This window comes from Bactrocera neohumeralis, chromosome 2 (genome assembly GCF_024586455.1).
Source record: "Bactrocera neohumeralis isolate Rockhampton chromosome 2, APGP_CSIRO_Bneo_wtdbg2-racon-allhic-juicebox.fasta_v2, whole genome shotgun sequence".
Lineage (NCBI taxonomy): Eukaryota > Metazoa > Arthropoda > Insecta > Diptera > Tephritidae > Bactrocera > Bactrocera neohumeralis.
Genome location: NC_065919.1, coordinates 73,537,349 through 73,550,225, shown reverse-complemented (window position 1 = coordinate 73,550,225; position 12,877 = coordinate 73,537,349). Strand labels below are relative to the sequence as shown.

General features: G+C 34.1%; 1 protein-coding gene across 5 annotated transcripts in view; it reads right to left on the bottom strand.

Annotated features, from left to right (window-relative positions):
* Nucleotides 1-10,395, bottom strand: part of LOC126756968 (uncharacterized) — a 43,349-nt gene extending 32,954 nt beyond the window's left edge. For 3 of the 5 annotated variants that reach the window (XM_050470511.1, XM_050470502.1, XM_050470530.1), the window contains exon 1: nt 8,426-8,452. In XM_050470511.1, the coding sequence (XP_050326468.1) occupies nt 8,426-8,437 (12 nt within the window). In that variant the 5' untranslated portion in view covers nt 8,438-8,452. Of the gene's footprint in view, nt 1-3,134; nt 3,232-8,425; nt 8,453-10,031 lie in introns of those variants that run through there. The other 2 variants (XM_050470519.1, XM_050470524.1) reach the window with 2 other exon arrangements.
* Between the last annotated feature and the right edge of the window lie 2,482 nt (nt 10,396-12,877).

Here is a 12,877-nt window from a genome sequence, read left to right as displayed (position 1 = left end):
AGTCTTTAAGCATTTTATCTCAAAGACGTCTGTAGAATTTCAGGAAGATCGGTTGAGTAATTCTCGAGAAATTTTGCCAACCGACTTCAAAAACATAGTTTCGAGAAAAACACATTAAGACGGCGAACTTAGTCCAGCTATCCTCGAGCGCACAAGTTCTCAAGGCTATATCTCAAAACTATTATCAACTTGAAGACTTAGGACATTATTCTAGAGGTGTTGTAGAATTGAATAAGTAAAAAAAATCGATTTTTTTAAATCCGTAAGCCCATGTAACCCCTTAACAATCTTTATTTTTGCGCATTTGACGTTTGACATATTCAGAATTCTGCCATATTTATTGATTTCGGTCTATATCATGGACCTCAATTGTTAATCAAATTTAAACTTAACAAAATGGCAGACTTTGAAAAATTTCGAATATTCTTCACAAATGTAAAAGATCCCTTACAAAACATTACAAGCAACTTCTTGGAGAGAAAAGGATGTGTGTAATATTTCTTGATATCTCAAAACTAAGGGACTAGTTCGATATATACTCATAGACGGACGGACAGACAGACGGACATGGCTTAAACTATTCACCCCGTAATGTTTATCATTTAAATATATATTTTATACGATTTTCGGAGTTTCCTTCTGTGTGTTGGAAACACCGTGGCAAACTTAATTTACCCTATTCAAGGTATAATGAGAGCATTTTTGCCCGCTAATTTAAATGGTTGAAATATATTTTCCATTGTTATTCAAAATCCAAGGAAAAAACTAAATAATTACTTTTCAGCATTTAATCAAACTAATTTATTCATAGCAGAAGAATTCGGAGAGGAAAAACATCAGTATTTCGAAAAACTAGAAAAATTATATTTTTTTATGAATGTTATGGCGTTATCATACTATGTATTTGAAATATCATCGCGCTACTCTTGTTTATGAAATATGTAAACACTTCTGTAATTGGCGTTCAAGAAATATAGTAAAATTATGAGATTATACCTAGTAAATGTATTATCTTGCTCCAATCGCCATGAAATCTCGAAATCTGTAGCACCTATTACCATCGCATATCTCTAAACCCAACACGCGGACCTTCCATCACATTTCTTAAACGTTTCTAATTTCCTTATAAGTTGTAAGATAATTCATTTGGTCGACAACATTAAGGTGTATTCCACAATTAGGAAAACTTATACTATATGTGACCTGGTCTACGAAAAGGGGGCTAACGTGCGAAAACTAGTTTTCTGGGAAAAGCTGTTAAAAATAATCGTCAATTTCTCGTTATCTCATTAATTGATCTCCCATTTTTTGACACCTAAGCCCCCTTTTCGTAGACCAGGTCACATATATAAAAAATCTAAAAGCCATTTCGTTATGTGCCCGCATAACGACCAAACCACATCACGGAAAAATGTGAACATTTGGACAGGTATTTCTTTGGTCCTGTAGAAGGTCCTATCGGAGGCCTTTTTTTTTGCCAAATCACCGTCGATTTTGCAATATAGCGTTCAGCTCTGATATACAAGTATGTGTATTTGATTGGACCTTATAAGTGGTGTTTTTGGCCTAGAAAATCAACAAAAATCAACAACTTACTAGATATTCACCATGCGCCAAATCTTGGAAAAGACCCGTGAAAAGAGGATCGACATACATCACCTCTTCGTCGATTTCAAAGCTGCTTTTAACGGCACGAAAAGGTACAGCCTTTATGCCGCTTTTGGTATCCCCGCAAAACTAATACGACTGTGTAAACTGACGTTGAGTAATACCCAAAGCTCCATCAGGATCGGAAAGGACATCTCTGAGCCGTCCGATACCAAATGAGGTTTCAGACAAATCGACCCCCTTTCGTGCGATTTGTTCTATCTGTTGCTGGCGAAAATAATACGAGCTGCAGGCTGAATAGAAAAGTCACAAGTTTTTATAAGAATGTACAGCTGCTGGCGTACACCGAAGATATTGTTATCATTGGCCTCAACAACCGCGCCATTAGTTATGCTTTCACCAGACTGAGAGCGAAGCAAATAGGTCTGGTAGTGAACGAGGGCAAGACGAAATATCTGTCATGAAACAAACAGCGAGTACGACGCGACTGGCTCCCACGTCACTGTTAATAGTCATAACTTCGAAGTCGTAGATAACTTCGTCTATCTCGGAACCAATACTAACATCAACAATAATGTCAGCCTCGAAATCCAACGCAGAATAACACTTGTCAATAGGTACTACTTCGGACTGAGTTGCAATTGAGAAGTAAAGTCCTCTCTCGACAAACACAGACCAAACTCTGCAAGTAATTCATTATTTTCGTCCTGCTAGTTATATGTACAGAGGCATGGACGATGGCAATATCTGATGTGACAACGTTACAAGTTTTCGAGAGAAACGTTCTGCGGAAGATTTATTGTCTTTTGCGTATTGATCACGGCGAATATCGCATTCGATTTAACGATGAACTGTACGAGTTATGCGACGACATTAACGTAATTCTGCGAATTAAGGAACAGCGGCTGCGCTAGCTAGGCCATGTCGTGCTAATTGATGAAAACACTCCAGCTCTGAAAGTATTCGATTCAGTACCCGCCAGAAAAAGCATAGGAAGAGGAAAATCTCCACTCCGTAGTAAAGACCAGGTGAAGAAGGACTTGGCTACAGTTGCTATAACCGCGTAAGCGGTGTCTGCGCCAATAAAGAAGAAGAGTATATATTATATTTATAACTCAAGAACGGCTGAACCGATTTGGATGAAAATTGGTGAAGAGGTAGCTTAGAACCTCGGGACCGGCACAGTATACTTTTTATAGTTTTATGTTAAAAAAGTTATATGTATTTCAAATACAATTCATATAAGAATCAATTGAATATTTTTTTACTTCAAAAAAAACAAAATAACATCACACAGCTACTGGCAGATTACAATTTAACTATTCCATTATATTATCAGGATTAATGATTTCTTAACAAAGTTCGAGCGGAGCCGCGGGTTTAGACTAGTTATATATACTATAATAGCACCATCGGGGTGTATAACGTTGCATCATAAATATTTTGGTAGCAAACTAGAATCAATATTTTTAATATGTTTCCAAAATACAAAAACAACACTTTGGTAGCCAAAAAGTTTACGTTACCTTAACGAAATCACAATTACACAAAATAAATATTTAAAAAACTTTTTCAATATCTAAAATGACTGTGTTGATGCTTTGAAGACTTTTAAACGATTGCGAGCACGACCAGTCAAAAACTTCGCCTAGAACTAGCAAACTGCTGAGCTGGTGCAACACTTACACCCACTCTAAAACACTAATCAGCCCTAGCGGTGATTTGTACATACATACATACATTTATGCATATATAAATTCAAATTTAGCTCATAATTTAGCTATATATTTAGAATAGGAGACAATCATTAATAAAATGATAAGTCAAAGCTTTCTATATTTGCTCCATTTCTAATCTCTTCGAATAAATTATGTATGGAAGAAATGCGGCTGCGCTACTTGTGCGCCCCACATGCATGTGTAGGTGTATGTGAGTAAATTTATTATTAATTATGTACTGATTACTCCGCCTATTTTAAAAATAATTTTATATAAATGATATAATAAACACAAACGACCGGCATTAATTTTATTGGACTGCAACAATTAACTACAGAGAATATGCTCTTTTATATTTTCGAAAGATTTATGTTATGATTTCATACTTATTTTTATTCTCTTAACTCTAGTAGTCGAAAAAATAAATTTACTATAAATTTAAGTAATCATTTAATCTTGCATATGTACATTTAAATTATTTGACAGGAAGCCATTATCTCTTCTCACGAATTTCAACTCTTATAATCGCTCTAGGGTTTCTTATCACTGCTGCATACCTAGCAGCCTGTGTTATAAGGCAAATTAAGTAAAGTCCACCTATATGATGGATTTTTAACTTTCGGGGCGAACAAAAAAAACTTGAAGTAGTGAAGTTTTATTTAAAAAAAAATTATACAGAAGCCACCCTGAATACTTTGGCAACTACATGCTAGCTTAAATATGTGCATTAAATCAACCTACAGTCATACTTTCCACAGTATTTTTCCATGAGCTGATGAAGACGATCACTTGCATAAAATTCTGAGAAAGCTTCTCTCGACTTGAATCTTTCTACAAGAATTCAACAACCTCACATGAAACACCATTACATAAATTTTATAATATCTAGCACATTAGAACATTATTCCTTTCATATGCATATCATATATACATACATATGTACTCGTATATGCCGTATTTTAGACTTATTAACTAAATTCTTCCCAAATTTTGAAGTTATTTCTTTTACGTTGCGGTGAGTGTGTGTTAGAACTTCATCCAAGCAACTGTGATGTGTCATTATCCGTTATTTATTGTTTTTATATTCAAAAATGACACATTCAAATGCAAACATACCTAGATATTAGGGTGGTCGATCAAATTGCTTTTTGCTCGAATTTCATAAATGCTTTGCCTTAATTTAAAAAATAATAATAATAATAAAATTAATAAAAGTAAAATATGATAAATATAAATGGGTTTTTGAATATCGAGAATTACAAATGAATATAAACAAAAAAAATACTTTATTTTTCTTTTTACAATACGAAAAATATGGAATTAAAAAAAAAAAAAAGAATTTGAACTAACTTTAAATTAACAATGTGTAATTATCAATTCGTTACAACCAAAATCTTTTTGAATAGTATTTAAGAATTTACAAGTTACCCTGTACAACACTCGTCTACGTATTGGACAAAACCAATAATTTGGAAAGATTGTGTCATAAGTAAAAAATTAATATTTCCATTTTACGAAGTTAGCCTCCACAAAGGTATTATTTGCCTTTGAAGTTCGAAATTAGGCAAGCTTATTGAGAAACTTTATTTTTAAATATAGTAAGTGGTTTCTATGATCTGGTTTTTTGGATCATCGACAAAAATCAACTTGACTTTTATACTAAAACCAAAACCCAAACAAATTATAAAGCCTATGGGATTCTTCAGCTTCAAGTAATTTCTGACAAGTTGTTTATATTAAATTAAAATGCATTTACTTCACAAAAAATTAACTTGATTTTAAAAATAAATAGTATATAGTAAAAATTATTACTTCTGCTTTTATTCTTTTAATAGCTACTACATATCCAATGATGCTTAGCAGGTACTCCTATGTGCGAACAAGAACAAGTCAATTATTCATAAAACTTATTATTTTTATAAAAAAAATGCATAATTTGTTAACCGTAAATTATATTGTAAAAATTTTCCTCGACCACCCTAATACGAAGTGTTGAGAATCCATACATATTAACGAGTTTTGCTATGTAGGTGGAAAAGTATGTTCATCTGCATTGTTGCATGCTGAGAGGAACAAGAACCAAGCAAGTTGAGGCGACTACGCTATAAATGATATTACGGCCACGATAAACGAACTATAAGAACACACGCACGCACACACGAATGCCGAACAGGCTTAAGCGCACATCTTTATGTAAATAAGACTACCGTGTCACTGGCACTGGATGAGGTATAGTATGCATAAATTTATATTAAAAAAATAAATTACAAAATTATACGAGTAATTTAAGTTTCGTTTTATTTTTTTTTTTTGTAGGGGCAGTGTTGGTAGAACAGCAGACGCCTCAGGGCGCCTTAACACACCTGACATGGTCTCTATATTTATGCATAGATATCTTCTATCTGAATATGTATTTATTATATGTGGCTCCATTTAAAGGTGTACTTTTATCTCCATATCTCCACATTATAAATATACATACATACAACCTACGTGTGCGCTTATGCGCGTGTGTGTGTGTATGTGTGTGGGCACATAACTTCGAAAGAGCGGAGGGTTGATAAATTTTTAAATTTATGCAGACATCTTGCAGTGCACTAAATAGTAGCCTGGCGTGGTGCGCCTACTGCCACTAAACCATTTTATTTTTCATGCATTCTGCCTGTCAAAAAGTAGAAGATATGCCATAAATATGCATTTGGGAGGAAAGCTTCGTGAACAAGGCGTTTTCAGTTCTTGCACGAATAGCGGATCTCCTAACATACCATATCTCTATATGACGAACAAAAAGACAAGAGAATTATAGAAAATATACTTTATTTAGTAAGAAATTTATTTCATTTACGCGGAGATTAAAATGACTTCAATCAATGCCCTAATTTCGAAAATCATTTGCTCTTTTAGAAAGCACGGCAAATTTCAGTGATATGCCCACAAATTTGTACATATGTACATATGTTAATACCCCTATTTATATATATACATAAGTAAATGTGCAAGTAGATTTAAATATTCTATTTACCAGCATTATTAAGACGTTATTTTGAAAACCATGAAAGTCGGTTACTATTTTTAAATAGATTGTATAAAAGTCATGCCTCAACTTTGTTTTCATTTACAGTGAAAACATTGCTTCCTGAAATTAACTCGAAGCACTTACTTTTAGATGGTCGATAAATAATTTTGAGCAATTGTGATTAGGCCTGATAAAATCATAATAAATGTTACTTTTTGTCTTGGCTTTGTCAATTGACCAACCAAATCTAACGATTGTGACAATTGGAGTTTCTAATGAGACTTCTTTATAGGCCCTATTTAAGTAGGTGGATACATTTGTAGCTCTCGAATGACTCAAATTCCTGACACTTCGCTAAGCTACCACCGTATTTATTATGAAAGTATGTTAAAGAAAATAAAAATCATTTTCGAATAGTTGTCATGCCTTTGCCAGAGTAAAATTCAGACATGAAAAAGCTTATACAGGTGCTTTAGTCCTTTATTACGCTGCTGAAAGTTTTATAATCTCCCTAAATAATAGAAGCAACGAAAAGCTTTGGCAAACATTTGCCAGTAAGCATAATTTAATCAAAAAAATTATTCAGTAATTCAAAACATTTCGCATAAGAAATTAGATTTTATAAAAAAATATATATTTAAATAATTTTTCTATTATAGTTGTATTTTCAAATAATTATACTGTAAGCCAAATAAATCGGTCAAAACAAACGTTCAAGGTTACTTTTACAACATGCTTAAAATTAGTGAATATGACCAAAACATGTTTAAAAATAACGTACTAAAACTCCTCATCGTTCAGTTAAAAGAAAAAAATACTCAAGGTCAGAGGTCAAAATATTTTGTTTGCAATTTTCTTCAAAGTTTTAAGTTTTATTAAAAAATTTGTTTGAAAAAAAAGTGTGGATCATAAAATTGTCTATAAAAATGTATCAATTAACCAAGGCCTGCCGTTTTTGAAATATAACGATTCATAAAGTTGTGAAAACGGTGCTAAGTATCTACCTCTTGGTTGACGTGGATACGTTTTTACCTCAGAAACATTAGGTCTTGTGTAAAAAGTATTAATTTATATTCATTTTTATGATTTATTATATAGATAATTATATGATCTACAATATTTGACATTACACCTTTTACTTTTTATATATTATTTTTGATAATGTTTTGAACATATTTACCGGCTTTGAACTTATAACTTTTCTCATGGTTCCTGTCTAATTTGATCGGACTAATAGTTAAAGTGGTCAAAAATCAATCAATAGTTAAAACTATTACTATAACCTTTATACAGATCAATAAATCGCTGTTGAAAACTTGTATTATATCAAAAAGGAAATGAGTACACAGGATATGCTAAAGAAACACAAGAATCGTAAATTATCATCTGTAAATGAAATATATTATGGTACGAGTAGAAGTATTCAATGCCAGGAATAAAAACACTTTGAACTTATTTGAACAAAGAAATTAAACACTTTTTAGTTGAGAGAAAGTGTTAAAAAGAAGAGAAGCAAGTACATAGCGAGTTTGGTAGTTCATAATTTAACAATCTCGACAGACATTTTTAGATAATACCACATATTCAAGATTTCCAAACTACTCAAGTGTTGTGGATAAGAGAACACTAAGTCGTAAAAAAATCGATTATCCCATGAATGGGAAAGATTTTGCTTATATGTATATTTATATTTTGTATGCGTACATTTTTCACGAAAAAACTGCTAATCTATTATACGACACTGTTATATACTATACTTCCACTGTTAACACTGATACATTTTCTGTGTTTCTATTTTTCCGTAGATGTCAAGGTTTATCTATGCACAATTATACCTTCTTTAGTCTGCTTTTTCATAAGAAAACGTTAGTAAATTATTGTATTGCACACATACATAATTACACTTTTAGATCCACGTTTTAGCTGTTTTCTTTTTTTTACTCTGAGGCCAATTATAAACAATTAATGCCTAAGCATATGCGCGTACATACATATACATACGTATATATGTGTATATACATATATTTGAATGTGTGCACTGGACAGTGTTCAGCAACATAATCGCAATTATGATATACGTTACCGTCATCAGCATAATCTGATTGTAGTTATGATTATTATCGTTCTAAAAGCGGCCCAGTAGTGTTAGTACATAAGTGAAAGGTGTGTTTTTCCACAGCTACACGGCGAATAGACGACTATACGATACTCTCTCGCAAAATCAGTAGCGAAGGACCTCCCGTAAAAGCTCGCCTTCAGAGCAAGGCCACAATGCCCAAAAACGTTGCAGAGCTGTAAGAGCACAAATAGCAGCTGTAGCTATCAACCAGCTTCAGCACTACAGGCAGGCTGAACCAGTTTCAGTTCGATCTGTTCTTTTGCTGCGCCATTCGATATCGCTTTTTTATTTTATTTTTTTTTCTATTATCCTGTCGCGAGCGCTCGGGGCATACCGTAAAGTCGGAGTATGCGCTCTCTTGAATGCTCGCTCTGGAATCATGGAAATGCAGAGTTTTAACGTCAAAGAGATGCGCTTATTCAGTGCTTGTTTTCATCTTTCTTTCTTTTTTTTTCTTGTGCACGAGACTTCATTGCCTTTGTGAGAAACTGAGTAATTGGGTTTAGATATAATTTTAAGATATGATTATTTGGAAATGTGTGCCGCTGTGGCGCTTCAACTTATGACTGTGACTCCATTCTATGAATGCTTCATGCATGGAGGCACATACACAAACACATCTACATAGCGCGTTAGCCGTTTTGTTGGAATATTCATTTTCTTATGATAAATTTTAAGTTTTCAACATTTTTCCAACTCTCATACACAAGTTACGTTTCATTGCCAACTGTTCCAGTTTGGCTTTTGATTCCGTTCGATTCCTTTTGGGTTGGTTCGATTTGTTTCTTGCTGCGTTGATTGCTGCAGTGCAGTCTGGCGGAGCGCCAGATACTTCTATGTTCACGACAGACGACCGAAAGGTGAGGAATTACTTTTGCACATATATACATATACACACAAACATATGCAGACACGTATATTTGTACATAGTTAAGCGCCCATCATCCAGTGTAATGCAGAATGTCGCTCGATCTGGTGAGGTGCTTCCGAGTTGAAGTTGAAAAATGTATTCCCGCAAATACACATTGACGTGCATACTTACTTACATATCTACAATCATACATACATATGCACATGTTGGCGTAGTGAAGTTTCACATGCACCACTTTAGGGAGCGGTGTCGTGAGAGCACAACTGAGCGGTGAAAGGGGCGACACGACACTAGTACGGGTTTCAGTTCACGTCACTCACGCAGGGGGTTTTTCTTTTGAGGGTATACAAAATTTTACACAATTTTCGGTGGAAAAATCGAATACTCGCTTTCTGTTTGAACACTATAATTTTTCATTTGTTGGACTTATTAGCGTACTGTGCGCTTTTTTTCATTAATAACAACAATTTTGTACGTATGTTTGTACATATGCGTCTACTTACTATATACATATTGAGATATGTACATTATAAGTTATATGTATGTGCGTATGTATTTTTCAGACTACACTTCACTTTTTCACTTTTGCTTATAAATATTTTGCAAAATTTTCTTACACTTCTTTAAATAATACTTTACATTTGTGCTACAGCTATTAATTTTCGTTTTTTTTATATTTTTTTCTTAATTTATATTCACCTTTTCACAATTTAAACCTTTACACACATTCAGACTTTTTGTGTAGCTGCAGCTGCGACCACTAACTTCTTTGTTTTAATTGAATGCTAATGCCTTGGCTTGGCTAGTGCGAGTGTTTATGTGGTAGTAGTAGCTACTACCGCTGCCCGTTGTATAGTATATGCGCCCAAGCTGTGGCTGTGACTGCGACTGCGATTGGGACTATGACTGTGACTGTGCTTTTCAGTTTTACTAATTTCAATTTCTTCTTGCAAATACACAAAACATTTTGTTAGCCGCTCCAAATATTAACCACCTTGTTGTACTAAAGTTCAATGTCTACTAGTAGTAGGCACGGCTCTCGTATGGCAAATAGCGCAATGTTTCATGCTCACTCTTTTTCGTAGCTAGCTAACCAAGTCACGACGAGCGCTCCAACGAGTGTCGGCATATATGAGAGTCCAGAGTCAAGTCAAGCACACGCTACGTATGCGTTTGCTCCTTGGCGCGGCAGCTGTCAAATTACGCTCGGTCGACAACCTACAGCCGATAGCATGGAGCGATATGCTCTCAATGCGCCCACAGCGAGATGATGATGATGATGACATTGTGAATAGAACAGGAACGGCTGTTTGTTAACCGTAGCATTATCACCACTATTATGACCTAAGTGCGAGCGGGATGAATGGTATAAGTAGCGTGTCGAATGTGGTATTCTACCACCGCCAGTATGCGGCGCTCAATTACTTTACTTCCAAAACCGGACCAACATTGGTGGCGGTCAATTTTGCGGCGAATTTCCACACATTGCACACTCCTAGTTTCAATGCAATTCCTTTGTGCTGAGAGAATTCTCTGTTGTTGTGTACTCTTCAGTTCACCCTGCATTTAGTATGCGCTCTCATTGTATTTTTATCTTTCCGCACTTAAATTCATCTTAGTAGCTCACTAGTGCAAGGAAACGAATTTTTATTGATTTTTCGTTCCGTTTCAATTTTATCAATTTTGACAGAAGATAGTATCGTTCATAACTGGAAATGTATGTACGTTTTAGCTGCAAGTTCATAAGAGTTTTCTTGATCTATCATTAACACTTACTCCAGTTAGTGGCTGCTTAATGAATAGTTCAGATTTGGCCACTTAGTACACAATTTGGATTCTAAGGTGACTGCTAATCAAATTTTTATATTTGTACTCATAAATGTAAGCGACGCACATAAATGAAGCATTACCTATATACTACATACATATGTATGTATGTATGTATATACAAATGTGCATGTATGACTATGGTCTAAATTAGATAAGCGCCTTAATTCCCAATTGGAAAATATTATCTTTAGCACATTGCTGGAGATGGCACCAATTTGGCAAACATTTTTGTTTAATAATCATATGTATATGTATGTATATAATATTTAAAGACCAGGTTTCTAACGAATTCATTCGTTATGACGTATACCAAAACAATGAAGTGACCGGCTAGTGGCAAACCAGAGAGCGAAACTACTCGAGGACTCGACGACTGAGAAACTTATATTGCCTACAGAAACACCCTCGTTCTTACGTATAGTTTTATTACAATCTCGCCTCACGAGACGAAGTAATTGGGTACAATTTCCGTATGAATTTCCCACAGGGGTATTTTATATACTAGTTTGTTTGAATAACCACTATATGTAGTTCATATAGCTATCACATAATTTCGCCCAATATTTTTATTTTAATGAAGCTATATATGATTCATAAAAGATAGTATTTACTGTAGAAACACTCAAACTTCTTATAATAATTCTAAGAACCTCAGCAGTCTCTTCGGGCGTCATATAGTCTAACTCATTGTTTATTCAGAAAATTTTTATCTGACAATACACACTCATCCGACTCTTCACTACTCAAGGCATTTCTTTTCAATTACGCAAGTAGTTATGAGTAATAATTAGTAGTGCTGCAATTTACCTGCATTGCGAACTTATGTGATTGCGCTTGAAAGCATTCCTACATACTTACAGCGTCATGTACATAACATACATACATACATATGTGCATATGTAAATGTTATTGATGATGCAGTAGGAGTACTAACAAAGGGTAATTGAGTAACAATATTTGTAAATGTGGAACAATATTTACCAGGTGAAAATTAGACGTATTTTCAAAGATCTGCCAAGCTAAGAGCTTTCACTTTTAACTCAATCACTTCTTTAAAAGCTAAAAGTTGATCTATGTGGTAAATATTTCAGATAGAATTCAGGTTAGAATCTTTAAATTGCAATAAAGACTAAAAACTCAAGTCATAAAACGCTGTACTTATTAAGGGGTCCACTTGCAAATCTACTATGTTCCCGTAGCCGATCTGCAGGAGAACCTGCGAAAAAGTGTCTGACTGAGAGAAAGATTTTTATGCTCAAAACTATCTCAAATCCAAAAACCAAATAAAAAGTATTTTTACTATAGATGAATACAAGTAATGATCGAAGGGTTGGTAAAAATTTAGATTTTTGGCAAAATTTCGGCTTCTCCACAAAAAGTCGTTTAAAATCGAAATTATTATCAAAAATCGTATATCTTCGATCATTAACAAATATCGGGTCTTTTCATGGGGACGTTACAACAGTAGACCGATAGGGATAGCAAACGACGCCATATTTTTCCCGCTCTTTTGACATTTCTCTCCAATAAGGTTTGCCTTTTCATCATGGAAAGATATACGATCTAATAACAAGTCGAAATTATTGAAATTTACTAACGAAATTTGGAGTAAGTGGCCGCAACTTTTTCTGGTGCATTTACATTAAGAGCACTACAAATTTTTGTTTAAATAAAACAAAAACGATTTCGGATTTTTATTCCTGTGAAAGTTGTTT